This window comes from Phaethon lepturus, unplaced genomic scaffold (assembly GCF_000687285.1).
Source record: "Phaethon lepturus isolate BGI_N335 unplaced genomic scaffold, ASM68728v1 scaffold17602, whole genome shotgun sequence".
Classification (NCBI taxonomy): domain Eukaryota; kingdom Metazoa; phylum Chordata; class Aves; order Phaethontiformes; family Phaethontidae; genus Phaethon; species Phaethon lepturus.
Window position 1 is genome coordinate 5,521 of NW_010525275.1, and position 15,315 is coordinate 20,835.

General features: G+C 49.6%; 1 protein-coding gene across 1 annotated transcript in view; it reads right to left on the reverse strand.

Annotated features, from left to right (window-relative positions):
* Positions 1-13,897, reverse strand: part of LOC104617373 (aquaporin-7-like) — a gene marked incomplete at its 5' end in the record, with an annotated part of 17,440 nt that extends 3,543 nt beyond the window's left edge. Inside the window, 4 exons of the mRNA XM_010282670.1 lie at positions 1-96; positions 3,101-3,227; positions 7,055-7,163; positions 13,877-13,897. The exon at positions 1-96 is cut by the window's left edge and continues 3 nt beyond it. Of these exons, the coding sequence (XP_010280972.1) occupies positions 1-96; positions 3,101-3,227; positions 7,055-7,163; positions 13,877-13,897 (353 nt within the window). The remainder of the gene's footprint in view (positions 97-3,100; positions 3,228-7,054; positions 7,164-13,876) is intronic.
* Between the last annotated feature and the right edge of the window lie 1,418 nt (positions 13,898-15,315).

Consider the following 15,315-nt stretch of genomic DNA (forward strand, 5'->3'; position numbering starts at 1 on the left):
CCAGGAACTGGCCAATTAGATAAGCTGGGAGCTTTCTCCAGGGGAGGTTTCCTAAAATGCAGTGTGTGATGCTGATGGCAGCATTCAGATGAGCTCCTGCAAAATCACAGCAAAAGAGAGTGGCCTCAGCTCTGTTGCAGCTGTTTCAGAGCATGCCCCCCGCCCCACAGAAACCACCCAGACCTTGTTGCAGAACACCAAGACTCTCCCAGGGAAAGGTCTCCTTCCTGCTCCCCTCCCTCCCAGGCTCAAAACTGACCTGTTTTCTCTGAGCAGCTGAACGAGCAGAGCAAAGAGCTCCTAGCTTTAGTCCTCTAAAAATTAGACAACTTCTGCTTTACTGTCTGTAGACTACAGGCTGTATCCAGAGAGTGGGTCATCTCACCTGTCAGTGAGTTGGCATGAGTTTCTCACCAGGCATGAGTTTCCCTCTGTATGGGTTTCTATATTCAGCTTAAAAGGAGCCCAGAACTTAGATTCATCTATCACCCATCTTTCATATGGCTACATGAGGCAAATGTTTATATGAGACAAATGTTATTCCAAACAATTGCAAGGCTTTCTGAAAACATCTGATAGACAAGGAGGGCCTGATCCTGGCAGAGCTGAGCACCCCAGCTCATGGGAGCTGTGAGCCTTTAACACATCTGGCAGGCAAAGTGTGAGGTACTGGGGAAACAAACTGCAAAATCAACCACTGCTGCCCCATAACTTCATGTCTGCAAAGCAATTCCTACACAGGGAATTGTCAGCAGGGACTCAGGTTAGCTCTTAGATGTCACTGTATTGAGAAGGGGTTACCAGGATGGTCAATCCTGCCCAGACCATGGTTGCTCCCCGGAGCGTGGAGCAGACCCTGTCCTTCCGTTGCAGAGTTTGTAATCTTGGACTGTATTTCCTTACATCTTTTAGTACCTGGCTTTCATACAGTGCAAAACCAGTTTTCCCTGTTTTGAAGGGACATTTTCTATGGAGGATGTTGGTATCACAACGGTGCTTTTGGTGAAAGACTAAGTGGGTCCACATTTGGTGCCCTCAGTGCAAATCACATTTGTTCTCCCAGCCTCCTCTCCCCAAAAGTCCAAAGGAAATATGTGCTATTTCCTGCCTAGTAGGTGTAACCTTTGGGGGTTAGTAAATGCTCCAACTTTAATGGCCTACTCCTATTCCGGACTCAAAAAGTGGTAAAGCCAGACACGACACACATCATCTCATCAAAATACAGGAGAGAGTGAAGTGAAAGTTCAGGTGCCATCTGCTACAGTCCCACAACCACAACTGAAATTGAGGGAGACCCCTTTTTCTTTGATTCTCTGATCCTTTGCAGGCATGGCCAGCCATGGTTGTCAGCCTGTTTGACAGACGGCTGCAGATGAGCCAGCAGTGTGCCCCGGTGGCCAAGAAGGCCAGCAGCGTCCTGGCTGGTGTTGGAAATAGTGTGTCCAGCAGGAGTAGGGAAGTGATTGTGCCCCTGTACTGCGGCCCTGGTGAGGCCGCACCTCGAACCCTGTGTGCAGTTTTGGGCTTCTCACTACAGGAAGGACATCGAGGTGCTGGAACGTGCCCAGAGGAGGGCAAAGAAGCTGGTGAGGGGTCTGGAGAACAAGGCTTACAAGGAGCGGCTGAGGGAACTGGGGTTGTTCAGTGTGGAGAAGAGGAGGCTGAGGGGAGACCTTATCGCTCTCTACAACTACCTGAAAGGGGGTTGTGGTGAGGTGGATGTTGGTCTGTTCTCCCAAGTAACTAGCGATAGGACAAGAGGAAATGGCCCCAAGTTGCACCAGGGGAGGTTTAGATTGGATATTAGGAAAAAATTCTTTACTGAGAGAGTGGTCAAGCATTGGCACAGGCTGCCCAAAGAGGTGGTGGAGTCACCATCACTGGAAGTGTTCAAAAAACATGTAGACATGGCACTTCAGGACATGGTTTAGTGGGCTTGGTGGTGATGGGTTGATGGTTGGACTTGATGATCTTAAAGGTCTTTTCTAACCTTAATGATTCTGTGATTCTGTGTTTCTGTGATTTCAGAGATCACAAGAAACATCTTGTGACACAAATGAAGCCAAATCACAAAGCCAAGAAGCCCTGAAGCTGTTTCTCAGCTGAGCTGAGCCCCTTCCTCCCACCTCCCAGCCCTCAGCAGATCAGCTCCAACTCAGATATATCTGGGACTACAGGGACCTAATTTCCTCAGCCCCTTTTCCCCAGGCTGTCTCAATCAGCTCCAAACAGACAGGGAGACCAAGAGCTGATTGCTCACATGGAAAAATTTTCCTTTCCAAGCCAGCCCCAGTCTTGGACATCTGTCTGCTCTGACAGTTCAGGAGCAAGGACCTGCTTTAATTTTCTGCCCACTAGAGCCCTTAATGTCTTCTTTTGGAGCAAATGAATGCAGAAATTGCACAAGGCAAAGTTAATGCTCTGTCATGTGAGAGATACCACCCCATGGCCCTGAAAACACTACCTCTTGAGTTTGCTTGTGGCATGTGTGCATGGGTGTGGATGATGAGAAAATTTGCATATCAGTCCTTGTTGCAACATCAGCAGTAAGATCTTCTTTGCAATAAATTATTTACTGCCCCATGGGTCAGATTGGCAGCATGTTTCCAGAGCTCTTTATCTCCTTGGGCCATGATGGCATATCCCAAGCACCTAACCAGGGCACTGCTGAAACCTGGCTCTGCTGACTGCAGCAGCAAGGGATGGCTGAACCTCTGCCTCTATCCCTGTACTTCTTGCCCCATCTCAGCTCAGGACACGTGTCTGGGGTCAGCATACAGTAGGTATGCAGTGCGTGGCTTGTCCCCTGCTTCTCCTGACCTTGCCGTGCCATCGTGACTCCTTGGCTTGACCTCAGACCTGCCTCTCCCCTGCAAACTTGGCCATGATCACTGGGTCACAAGGCTGACCCAGATTATGGTCACCAGACCTCTTCTGCTCTTCTTGCTTGGGGACCTTACAACTGCTTTTTTTTCTGGTGAGGGCACTGCTCTGCTTCACCATGCCATCACCTGCCCCACCGTAGCCCACTCCTGCTGCCCCCAATGCATGTGGCCTTTATGTGACATAGAGATGTCCTATGCTCAAGTGTCCCACTCACCAGAAATTCCTCCAGCTGCATGGATGCCCAAGGTAACACCAATGCCAAATCCCAAATTGATGCTCAGATGCTGCCCGAAGTCACCTCGTCCTAATACCACTTGCGCCACAGATGACAAGCCAAAGACCTAGTGCATGGAAGAAAAGAAAAAAGAAATGAAAGGAAATGAAAGGGGAAAGGGAAGGGGAAAGGGAAGGGGAAAGGGAAGGGGAAAGGGAAGGGGAAAAGAAGAGAGAAGGAAGGAAGGAAGGAAGGAAGGAAGGAAGGAAGGAGGGAAAGGAGGAGTAATGGGGGGGGGAAGGAAGGAAGGAAGGAAGGAAGGAAGGAAGGAAGGAAGGAAGGAAGGAAGGAAGGAAGGAAGGAAGGAAGGAAGGAAGGAAGGAAGGAAGGAAGGAAGGAAGGAAGGAAGGAAGGAAGGAAGGAAGGAAGGAAGGAAGGAAGGAAGGAAGGAAGGAAGGAAGGAAGGAAGGAAGGAAGGAAGGAAGGAAGGAAGGAAGGAAGGAAGGAAGGAAGGAAGGAAGGAAGGAAGGAAGGAAGGAAGGAAGGAAGGAAGGAAGGAAGGAAGGAAGGAAGGAAGGAAGGAAGGAAGGAAGGAAGGAAGGAAGGAAGGAAGGAAGGAAGGAAGGAAGGAAGGAAGGAAGGAAGGAAGGAAGGAAGGAAGGAAGGAAGGAAGGAAGGAAGGAAGGAAGGAAGGAAGGAAGGAAGGAAGGAAGGAAGGAAGGAAGGAAGGAAGGAAGGAAGGAAGGAAGGAAGGAAGGAAGGAAGGAAGGAAGGAAGGAAGGAAACTGTTAAAAGTAGTGTTATTGTTGTGGTGGACTGAGTTTTCTTGCCACTTTTTCTGCAATACTAATAAACTCCCAAGGACAGCAAGACTCTAAGGTGCCCATGGTCAGGAAATCAAGTGGGAATGAACCTCCTCCACAAAAATTGAACAGATAGATAACTGAATTATTCTTCATCAGTGACAATCACACCACTCTGGTCTGGGCTGGGTACAAGGGAGACAAACCCCCGACACCCGCACCAAGGTCCGTGACTCGACTGAGGTCACTCACACAGCCACAGTAATGGCATTTGTGCCTGAAACCAGAGACATGAGCCAGGGGAGCATCACTGCAGGCCACTCAGAGATGGTCACCAAGCCAGATGGAAGGAGAGTGAGCAAATTCTTGTTGTCTTTCCTTTGCAAAGGAAGTGTGTAATTTATTGATAATTTGATTAATTGTAATTTATTGTAATTTATCTGGTGTGCAATTTATTGACTAAAAACACAGTTTGGGCAGCACACAGCTATTTGCCAAACTCCACTCTAATTTTGGTAACTTATCCCAGAAAAAAAAAAGGAAGGAAATGCTGATTTGACTTTTCCTTTCAACACATACATTTTCACTTTGAAAACATCCAAAGTTTCAGTATTTTTTTGGTGACTAAAGTGGAACTAGGAAAAAAATAAAAAGAAAAGTAAACACTCTCCAGCAGGAAAAGACATATCAAAAAAATTGTTCTGGCCTGAAAGTAAATTCTATTTCACTCTTTTAATGTGGTCAGAGGGTAGAAAAATCAGTTCTTCAGACAGTTCTTACACTGAAATATGAAGAAGGACAAAGCTTTTCTTGACAATTTTGCTTTGCAAAACACTTCGGGCTTGAAGAATGTATCCTGCTCCTTGGACTACACCGATGTTTATCCAGGTGACATGCCACTCCAAGGCAAAAAAGTCAGTATGTTTACCAGCATCTCAACAGGCTCCAGCCTGTCCTGTTTTGACTCGGATCTTTACTGGCTGCTCTGCTTCTATCCAAATTTTATCTATCTCATATGCCTGCACTCCCTCTTCCCTTTCAGACTTCACCAAAATCCCCTGTTCCCCAGAGAGGCTGCTCTTACCTCTTGTATACGCAGACCACACGCTGTGCTCTGCCCAGAGCTACAGCCTTCACGGTGTGGGCCCTTCTCTTAGTCTGCCTCAGCAAAAGCCCCAAAAAGCAGCGTCTAGGATGTCCTCCAGCATCTGCAAAGCCCTTACAAAAACTTTGCCTACTCATCTCTGAGTTTTTCCAAAGCCACATCCAGGAGAAGCTAAATGCATGAAGCACAGGTTTTGCAGCATGGCATGCAAGCGCAGACAGAAGGGTGCAGGTCAGGGGACATGGCTGTTGCAGCTGAACGGCACTATCCTGAAAAAAACACAGAACAGGCCAGAGCAACTATTTTTCAGCACAGATCCAAACCTCTGGTCTTTTCCATTATTCTCACAGTCCCAAAATAGCCTTTTTTTCCCCTACCTCCCTGCTCCTTGTGCTGATTTCCTCCTGCTGTCTGGTTCCCTCCTTTACGAGCATTGCTTATCCATTAAAGCGAGAGGCCCTGGCTGAGCGCTATCGACCAGCTAACAGCCAGCCAGGTGTGCCGGAGATGCACCCAGCACATTCCCAGTGGCACTGAGGGCCATGTGCAGTGTCCCTCCTCCAACCCTACTCCCGTGCGGGAATCAGTGAGGGAAGAGCCAGCCTGAGCTGCAGGCTCCAAAACCTGCCTTGGATGGCCGGAGTGCAGGGAAAAGTCTCCTCCTCAGTCTGCGTCCCAGATCCAGCTCTGTCAGGACAACCCTGAACTGTTCTTCATCACCAGGGACCTTCCACCACCAAAAAATAAAGGGGATGGAAAAGGAAAATGGTTTGCTCTGCATCTGCTGATGAGTCACAGATGGCTGTGCTCTGGCTTCCAGTGAGTGCAAAACTACCTGTGTAGTAGTAGTGAACTTCAAGGATCAGGATGTGCAATGAGATGTGGTAAAAAGCAAGCATCTTTTGTACTTGCAGTTGTTGCCCCTGAAAGTAGGCACCTTTATTTCTACAGATAGCTGTGTCAAAAGGCCCCCATGCTTACAAAAATCTAATCTGCCTTGTGCAAACCTCCAAGTACAAATTGCTTGGATTATCCTCCGCCCTTCCATGCCACTCTCTGTGCAGTCCAAAGTGTCTTCCTCAGCCCAGCAGCACTTGCAAGCTAAATCCAGGTGTAGTAAACTGGCATAGACACTTGCTGGACCTTTTCAGAGGGAGGTTCTCATTCTGCTTTGTTGCTTCAACACACAAAGTCTCTGTCCCCAGCGGACACCTCACACCCACCAGGGATCCGTTCTGTTTGCAAAGCCTTCCTCACCCTCTCCTCAAACACCTCCAAAGCAGCCCGAGAGCCCAAAACCACTTTGCTTTTTCTGCATGAAACAGATCCCTCAGGCAAGGGGGGAGTTCCTGTATGGTTTGGATAAGCACTATTTATTTGCCAGTGTAAGAAAACCAGAAGTGAAATCCTGGCATGCTTTACACCCGGTAATTACATTTCCTAATGGTGGGTTGTGGCTCCAGAGAGTTTCACAGGCATTCATTACCCTGGCAGCCCCAAGAGGAAGATGGATGACTGCTGCTCTCATTTCACAGAGGCTCAGAGGTAGAGGAGTCAGGGTCTGCTTCCAAAACCTGTGCAGGATTCCCCAACCACACCATCGCCTCTGGCACGGTGGGAAGAAAACCCTCAGTTCACTGCGTGGGATCTTTCAGGGGTTTGGCAGCAGCGTTGCGTTGCCCCATCCAACCAGACACAGCTCTTTGGTTTCATTCCCAGACTCTTCCTCATTTTTCTCCTAGAAGAGAACTGAAACAGCGGCTCGTCCCCACCTGTGTCGCCCTCTCCCAGCACCCACGTCCCACCCCCTGCATTGCTTTTTTCCTCCCCGAGGTTTTTGACAGCTGGTGTACCTGATGGGATACTGTCGCCCCATCAGGGCAGAGGCGTGAGCAGTAGCAACCAGCTGCTGAGCAACTCTGAGGATGTGGTAGGAAGCCACTGACCTTACAAATTGCTGCTGCAAACACTTACCCTCTCACCTGCCCTGCACACACACACATGCACATGCACAGACATGCACGTCTGGGCCCGTCTTCTCCTTACCATGAGGATGAACATCCCCAGTGCTTCTGCCAGCAGCTCTCTGACGGTGCCGCTATGAATGGTCAGCGCCTTCTGAATCTTCTCCATCATGTTGCTCTCTGTCTCCAGCCTGCAGCCACAGGAGCCCCTGTTGTGACAGCACACTTCATTGCGCTGAGCTAAGTTACCCTTTGAAACTTGGCACTGTCCCTTCACCCCCAGACAATTTCATTCATTTGGTTAACGATGAACAAGTCAATAAAGTAGTAGCTAGCTTCAAAGTCTTCCCACACACACATGCCATCCTTTAAAACTACATGGCAAGGACACAATATTTCTGCTACTGGAACATTGCAAACTCTGAGCCTCCACCCAGGAGCAGCCTGTCTCCAAAGCAGTGGAGCTGTAAATAGCCTTGGTGTGCTCCTAAAGCCTCTGTCTTTCTCCCTAACCTTTTCCGCAGGCACTGAATGGGAATTTTGGCTGTACTCTGCATTCTAATCCACTGGCAGGTGGTTTAGTGCCATTGTTTTTTTAACAGGTGGGATTAGGACCGTTTGCCTGTGCTTTGCAGAACTATTTGGATGCCCATCCTGCGGTGAGGATGCTTTGCCCAGAGCATCGCTGTGCATGCACTCTGCACCGCTGTCTGCAGCCGGGAAGAGCGCAATGCCTTGAGCATTGCTGCAGGTTGAGTATTTGCTCTTGCTCTTCACTTGTGCCCACAGCTCCCACTACACTAGCAGAGAGCCTCCCTGCCTGCCCCATTCTGTCATCTTGTGGGGCAAGGAGAGACCAGTCTTGGCAATGGCCCCCAGAGACCTTCAGTCTCATCTGGCTGCCAGAGCAGAGCCCTCACTGTCCTGATTCCTCCTCCATCTCCTGATTCCCTCTGTTTATGTCCCCATTTACCAGGTGCTCTCACCTCTCCACTGCGATAAGATTTTAATACCTTTGCTTAATCACTGAAAAACATAAACCCACTGAACACTCAAGACCTTTCTCTGTGAGTCTTGTCTGGTTCTTTGCTGGTTTTCTTCACCTTTGCCTCAACCTGCCACAGCTTCTCAATGTGGCTTGAGAGGGGACACACAGTGCACAGCTGTTACCAGCAGCTGCCCCGACGTGGATGGAGTGCTCTGCTCATGCTGCCCTGGCATTACCTCCCTCTGGCACCACTGCACTGAAAAAGTTCATGAGCTTTTCTTTCACCCACAGGATACTGAGCAGCTGTATGGAAGATCCTGGGAAACTGATTCTTCTCTCTTCTCCACAGATGATTGAGTATCTTGTGGCAGAGAAGGATTTTATGGACTGGGGTAAGCCCTCCTCCAGCGACAGATTAGCAATTGACCTTGGTGAACGCCTGGCTAAATACGCAGTAATTTACTAGGCTGTCTCTGATACTACGGACCATCTAATCATGACTAATGGTAGTCACACTGCTGGCAAGGGTGTTCCTACAGGATATTTCTAGGTGGGAAGGTGTTTTGTTCTATGAGTCTGTGAGCCATGCTGTGGCACAGAAAAAGTGACTGATAAATTTTTCCAGGTCACTTCATTCTCTGCCATGCAAATTCCCATTGGTGGAGCACACAAACACAGGCTCTGGAGCACCAGGTCAGGGTGGTGACTAGAGCCTCAAGTTTCTTCTGCATGTGATAATTTCCAGCTGACATGTAAAGCCGAGGTCCTGGCATCAGCCTGTATAGGAGATCTCAGAGTCTTCCTCAGAGGGACACGGTGTGAGTGGGTTGATACGCCCCTCAACTGGACCTACAACTGTGTTTTTGACTCCTAGATCTCGGGGAGCATTCCAAGTGGATTCTTGCCCTTTGGGCAAACAAGAAAGATGCTGTGTCTTTGAAAGGCTGTGTCTCCTGCATTCAGGCATTAACTATAGGCATCTCCATATTCTAATTTCATCTGAAAAATGAACAGGTATTTTTGGGGAACTCCTAAGCTCCTATGGACTTGCAGTCTTCTCAGGGAAAAAGGCAATCCTAGTTTACAATAGAAATCTTTGGTTTGGTGATAGTTGCAGCATAATCCCTGATATTGCCACCAAATTCCCTAAAACTCCAGCATGCTTCTAGGGTGGCATCATGGATCACTGGATATGCCTCTTGCCGTTGCTTGTCCTGTTACACAGGTCATTCCACAAGATGGCACTGAGACATTAATTTCTCCCCTAAAAGTGTTCAGATGGGTTCCTCTGTTGGCTGCTGAAAATATGAGTACCCTTTAGTTTCAGGGTTTCTCTGGGAATTTTTATATATTAAAGAAAGGTGATCTGCCAATATTCAAGGAGTATAATAACAACAAAAACACCTTTCTATGACTCCTGTAGGGCAGAGCACCACCGCTCTGACAGCACACAAAACCAAAATATGTGAGCCTGTGCTTGTCACCCTCCACTTTACAATCAGCAAACGGCTGAAAAATCAGGCCAGTTCCTCCCCACCTAAAATAAGCATCTGAGGCCAGACCTATGAGTCACGCTGGATGCGGGCAGTTTACCTCCAGTGTCTGCAGCAGTGATGTGGAGTGATCGGCTCCAGCGTGCACAACCACATGGAGGTACCTACTGCCAGGTGAGCTGGACTGCCTTTCCTCCCTGCATCCAGATGTGGTGATCTTGAGTGAGTATAAACAATCATGTGAGTCATCCAAGGGCCGGAGCACGAAGATCTGCTGGTTGCCCAACATGACTTGCTCCTACTTGCATGGTTTCACTTACCTGCAGGGCTGACAAGGATCTCTGGGGTCACAAAATATGGTCCCCTACTAACATAAGCAGCCATACCACATCTTTCCTTTCATGACCAGGCCAATCTCCATTTTAGGGCTAACTGTTTTTCACTCTACCTCCTTGTGCTGGAAGCCTGCTACCAGAACTTGCTGTTCTGGAGATTAGAGACTTCTGATTTCCAGACAAATTCTCCAAGCTATTTGTTCATGTGCCAGCATTACCTCATCATGGTCATGAATTAACTCATTTCTTACAGGTGCTATCCCATGAAGTTTTCCTATAAGGTTTGTTACCAGAGGGTTAGCTGCTCGTGCTTAGCTCTGCACTGCCTCCTGATGTTTGCCTTGCATTGCTCACCTGTTGAAGTTTCACCAAACAGTGACCCTACAACAATTTTATTGTGTTTTCCACCATGCATTAAGCAACTACCTGCTAAACCAAACGCTTTTTCTTCCCTAAGGCAGGTGTGCTTTCAGCGATAGTGATAGAGGCCTCAGTTTGGAGAGGAGAGTTCTGACACAGTCAGGGCCCACTAAAAGTGCTGGTGTTGATACTCATGGTACTGAAGAGCCAGGGGAACAATCTCCTCTGGGTCCTGCCAGAGCAGCCCCGGAAAGAATGAGTGCCCAGGGACTCGAGGGCAGTCGTGCTTCTGCAAGGAATAACTTCTTTGACTCAGTTTGACAGTGCACGTTTCCTCTGCACCCAAGAGTTCATTTCTCTCTTAATTGCACTAATCAACAGCTGGAACGTTGCCACTCCATTAGCTTCAGCCCTGCTGGTGGAGCATTAACTTCTCCCCAGAGGCTGAGAGGAGCATGAGCAGACAGCACAGCAGAGGAGCTCCTCACTGTGGACAAGGACAGCTTGCTCCTCCATCAAACCAAATGAACATGGCACTGAAATGTCTCCAGGCCCCTTTAGGAAGCAAGCCCAGGTCAGAGAGACCAGTACACCACAGGTATGAGCTTAGTTGTCCAGGACAGACCCCACTAGAACACCCGCACCCCATGGTCTCATATCTAATGTTCACGGTCCAAATCCTCCTCTCCTTTACAGGCAGCAGGCACTGAGCAAGTCGCAGACACCCTGCATACCTGTCTCTCAGCAGACACCTTTGCCCTCTGTACCGTTACCCAACTCCCCATTTCCAGGAGACCATCCTCCATGGCCTTTCAGCTCACCCTGTGCACCATCACTCCTTGCCCTGAAGCTGGCCAAAGGCACATCACCCGCACCTACTCCTCTTCAGTGAAACCGGGCTAGCTCTTACCATGCTGGGCAGAAGTGGGAGCTGGAGGGACCAATGCAGGGATGTGGTGGCCCAACGGTGGGGTCCTGCTCCAGCCCGCAGCCCTTCTCTTTGCTCCCCAGGGGCATAGTGCCTCCCTGCTCCAGGCTGCTAAAGCTTGCTCAGCCGGAGGTAATCCCTGAGGTGGCAGCAGTGTCAGCAGGAGGGGAATTACATGGCTCTTGCTGGTCATTAGCGGGAGAGCAGGACTGTCCAGGAAGGGGTCACCTGGGCTGGCGCTGGCCCCATTGTTGGGCAACACAGAGGAGGGCGCCTGGCTCCCCTGACTGGGAACCTCCCTGCTCCACGGTGGGCCACCCTCCCCTCCTGCCTTCATCTGGCTTCCCAGACAGAATTGGGTCATTTTTATACACAGCAAAGTATGATTGTTTTTGAGGCACCTCACTGGCTTCCATCTGGGTAAAGCCCTGGGAAATCTCCCCCACATGCAAATAAAGGACATTTAATGAGAGAACAGCAGAGGCTTGGGGCACTTCAGGTCTTGCAGGAGACTTGGGGTACCTGTGGGAATTCCACCAAGCTCCTGCCAGCCCTCACCTGCTGTCATCCTCCATTTCGTGCCCCTTCCCTGACCCACAAGCACCTTGTTCTCCTGACCTGCTCAGGGCCAGGCTCCCATCATATCCCTGTGTGTGGGAGCATCCCCCACCTGCCTCAGGACCCCACTGCAGAGCTCCCCCAGAGCCGGCAGAGAGCAGCAGGCTCTGTGGGTGCAAATGCTCCCACTGAGCTTTCAGCTGCCTGCTCGGGTCTGCTTTCATTCCACAGATAAGATGTCAGCCAGGGAAACCCACGGGCTCACAGGACATCGTCACCCTGGAGATAAGAGGAGCCAGGCTTTCTGCTGGAGGAGAGTGAACGCCCTCAACTCTGAGAGATGAAAGGGGAAAAGCAGCAGGCTTGGGGGAGACACTGAGTGTGCTCTATGAGGTCCTGAAATTGCAGAGTCTGATGGAGCCAGCACACTGATCTGAACGTTTCCCCACCTCTGACCACATCCAAGAGACAGCACAGCAGGGCTGTGTCCTCCCCTCAGGATGGAACGAGTTCACTCTTACAAATGGTGCCACCAACAAAACCCCTCATGCTTCAATTCATGCCATGTTCTCTGCTTCATCCCTCCTCCAGATGCTCCAGTCCAAGGCAATCTGCAGGACCTGCCAGTCCAGTATGACCCTAAGCAGCAACAAAAAGTTATGAGCCTGTGTTAACAGTCCCAAAGAGCAAAACCAGAGCAGGGGACAACAATGAGAATACAGCCATGCCTGCTCCCTCTGTTTGACCAGAGCAAGACTGAGCCGATAGTCAACACAGTCCTTCTTCACAGCCACCAGATGTTTAAGGGTAGTCTGCATCCATACATGCCACTCACATAAGATACACCTATAAACCCTTGAAGACGTGAGGCTAAACCCCCATCTCCACTGCTAGCTGTGGTACAGATACTTCATGGGGTGAGGAACCAACTGGTGACACTAATCAGTGTCCATATGTATAATCAGTGAATTAACCAAACCCCAGCTGTCAGCCACATGACCGTGTTCTCCCATATCACACTTGCCACAGGGCCTCCAAAGATGATCCAGTAGCTGGCGTGACTCACATCAGTGGTGAGCAATGCCTGCCACATGGGATTTGTCCTTGCTGCCTCCACAGGGGAGGTAAAGACCAGGATGCAGGTGGCTGGGTCAGCTCTCTCAGACCCAAGCTGCCCCAGCCCAGAGGTCTGCTGCCGGCACGGACGTGAAGGCATCCACAGGAAACCCCCGATAAGCTCCTGCTATCACGGCAGGGAGGAGATGCCACAGATTCTTTGCAGACATGTACGCAAATCCCCTCGGATGCTGCCCAGACTCTTCTGGGGCCCCAAAGAGCCCCACAGGCATTTCAGTGGGGGTGGAGGTTTGCTCCAGCATCAGCCAGACCCCATCACCCTCATGCCCCACCGCAGCCCCTTTGGCCTCTCCTGTGCTGTTTCAGGAGAGAGGAAAGAGGTGCCAGGTGCGGTGGATCTGGATGGCTCCCTGGTCATTGCCAACTTATCAGTTCCTATGTGAAAAGCCATTGACCCAGAGAAACACAGAGAAGCTGAAAATCCATCTGTTGGTGTCACATGAACCAAAATTTGGTTTTCATTGCTGATTTAATTTCCTAGCACAAGTCCTGTATGACACAAGAAGCTACAACTTCACAAATCAGCCCATATTAAGCAAAGCACCAACATGCCGTCTGTTTCCCAAAGCACAGGGCACGACATATCAACCATCACCAGCAGTGCAGATGCTCCTAACCCATGGCAAATACTTTATTGTCCCTATATTTGTTTTTACACAGATACACAAACACACACATCCATATCAGCCATTTCCTAGTGAAGAAGTAACTGTTGCATATGACCTTCTCAATTTTGACTTTATAGGAACCTCCTCAGCGTCAAAATATCAATTTGTAATTTCATGAGAATGGCAGAGGGTCTGTCCCCTGCTCCTTACATGAACCAGTTAAAGCTCTCTGGAACCATCTTAGGGTCTATTTCCACAGGGCCTGAAGTGACAGCCCTCTGATCACAACATAGCCTCCAGGCCCTGCCAGAAGAGCAACATACACACAAATCACAACAGGTTTGTGAGGCTACAGATACTGATTTTTGCACCTGAAATGTTCATGAATGTGTCAAACTACAGCATTAGGCACAGCAAGCGCCTGGCTGGAGCTCTCATTTACAAGAGCAGACAGTCCAATTGGTAGAGTCTACCAGGAAATGTGTTGCTTTGCTGGCCTGGCTTTGCTCACCCTGAGTCTACTGAACAATAAGCTCAAACTGCTTTTTGTGCATTGGACTATGTAATTTATTTCTACAAGCCCTTGACACAAGATACTGCAGGTGCTAAAAAGGGATCTAAGGATGGTTATACAAATTCGTGGATGTAAAAATCCACCAATGGACACCTCTCTATCACAAGTGGTCCCTGAGCTGTGAATTGTTGGAGATTGTAAACTGGGGAAATACATTTGTTCACATACTCCTCTCCCATTACACCTAGGATCTCTTCCATGGGTCCAACCTGTCTCAGTGACCACTGCCTGGCTGACTGTGGTGCCCAGTGGAATAGGATGCGCACCTCTTCAGTCACAGGAACGGAAGACTAGCAGCCTTTCCTAGCATGTTCCTGAATTGCTGGGTTGTCCTGAGTTGAAATGAGGATACTCTAAATATATTCCCAGCTCTGCTGCTCACCAGTGTGAGTCCTAAACTGTCATTCCTCTTCCCTGCTCAGTCCCCACCTCCAGGGGGTGACGAAGAGACCTCACTCAGAAGCAACTTGAGGTGGGCAGGAGAGACATTTGCAACTGCTCGCAGCATGCTGCATGATCCTTGCTAAAACACCTGCCACAGCTGAAAGCTGGAAGTGCTGTCAGCTCCTGGGTCATCCTAAGTCATCCACCTCCTTATTGCTCGCTCCTCCTCTGTGCAATGCAGATAGTGACTGTCATGGCTCAGCCCCAGCTGGCAACCAAGCCCCATGCAGCCGCTCACTCACTCCCCCACGGTGGGACGGGGGAGAGAAACGGAAGGGTAAAAGTGAGAAAACTCATGGGTTGAGATAAAGAGAGTTTAACAGGTAAAGCAAAAGTTGTGCACAGAAGCAAAGCAAAACAAGGAATTCATTCACCATGCCCATGGGCAGGCAGGGGTTCAGCCATCTCCAGGGAAGCCGGGCTCCATCACGCGTTGTGGTTTCTTGGGAAGACAGACACCATAACTCCAAACATCACCCCCAACCCTTCCGTCTTCTTCGTCCCAGCTTTATATACCGAGCATGATGTCATATGGTATGGAATATGCCTTTGGCCAGCCTGGGTCAGCTGTCCTGGCTGTGTCTCCTCCCAGCTTCCCGTGCACCCCCAGCCTTCTCCTGGCAGGCCAGCACGAGAAGTTGGACTGTCCTTGACTACTTAAACAACAGCTCAAAATATCAGCACGTTATCAACATTTTCTCATCCCAAATGCAGAACATAGCCTCACACTAGCTTCTGTGAAGAAAATTAACTCTATCCCAGCTGAAACCAGGACAGTGACCTCTCCTAGTCCCAGGACAGTTAAGGACATACATGTCTCAGCTTCCACTTCACAACTGATGAGGCCAGGTAGGAGCATCCTTCACACACACAACAGGTCAAGCTGGCAGAATGGCTTCCTCAGCTCACCAGAGCACT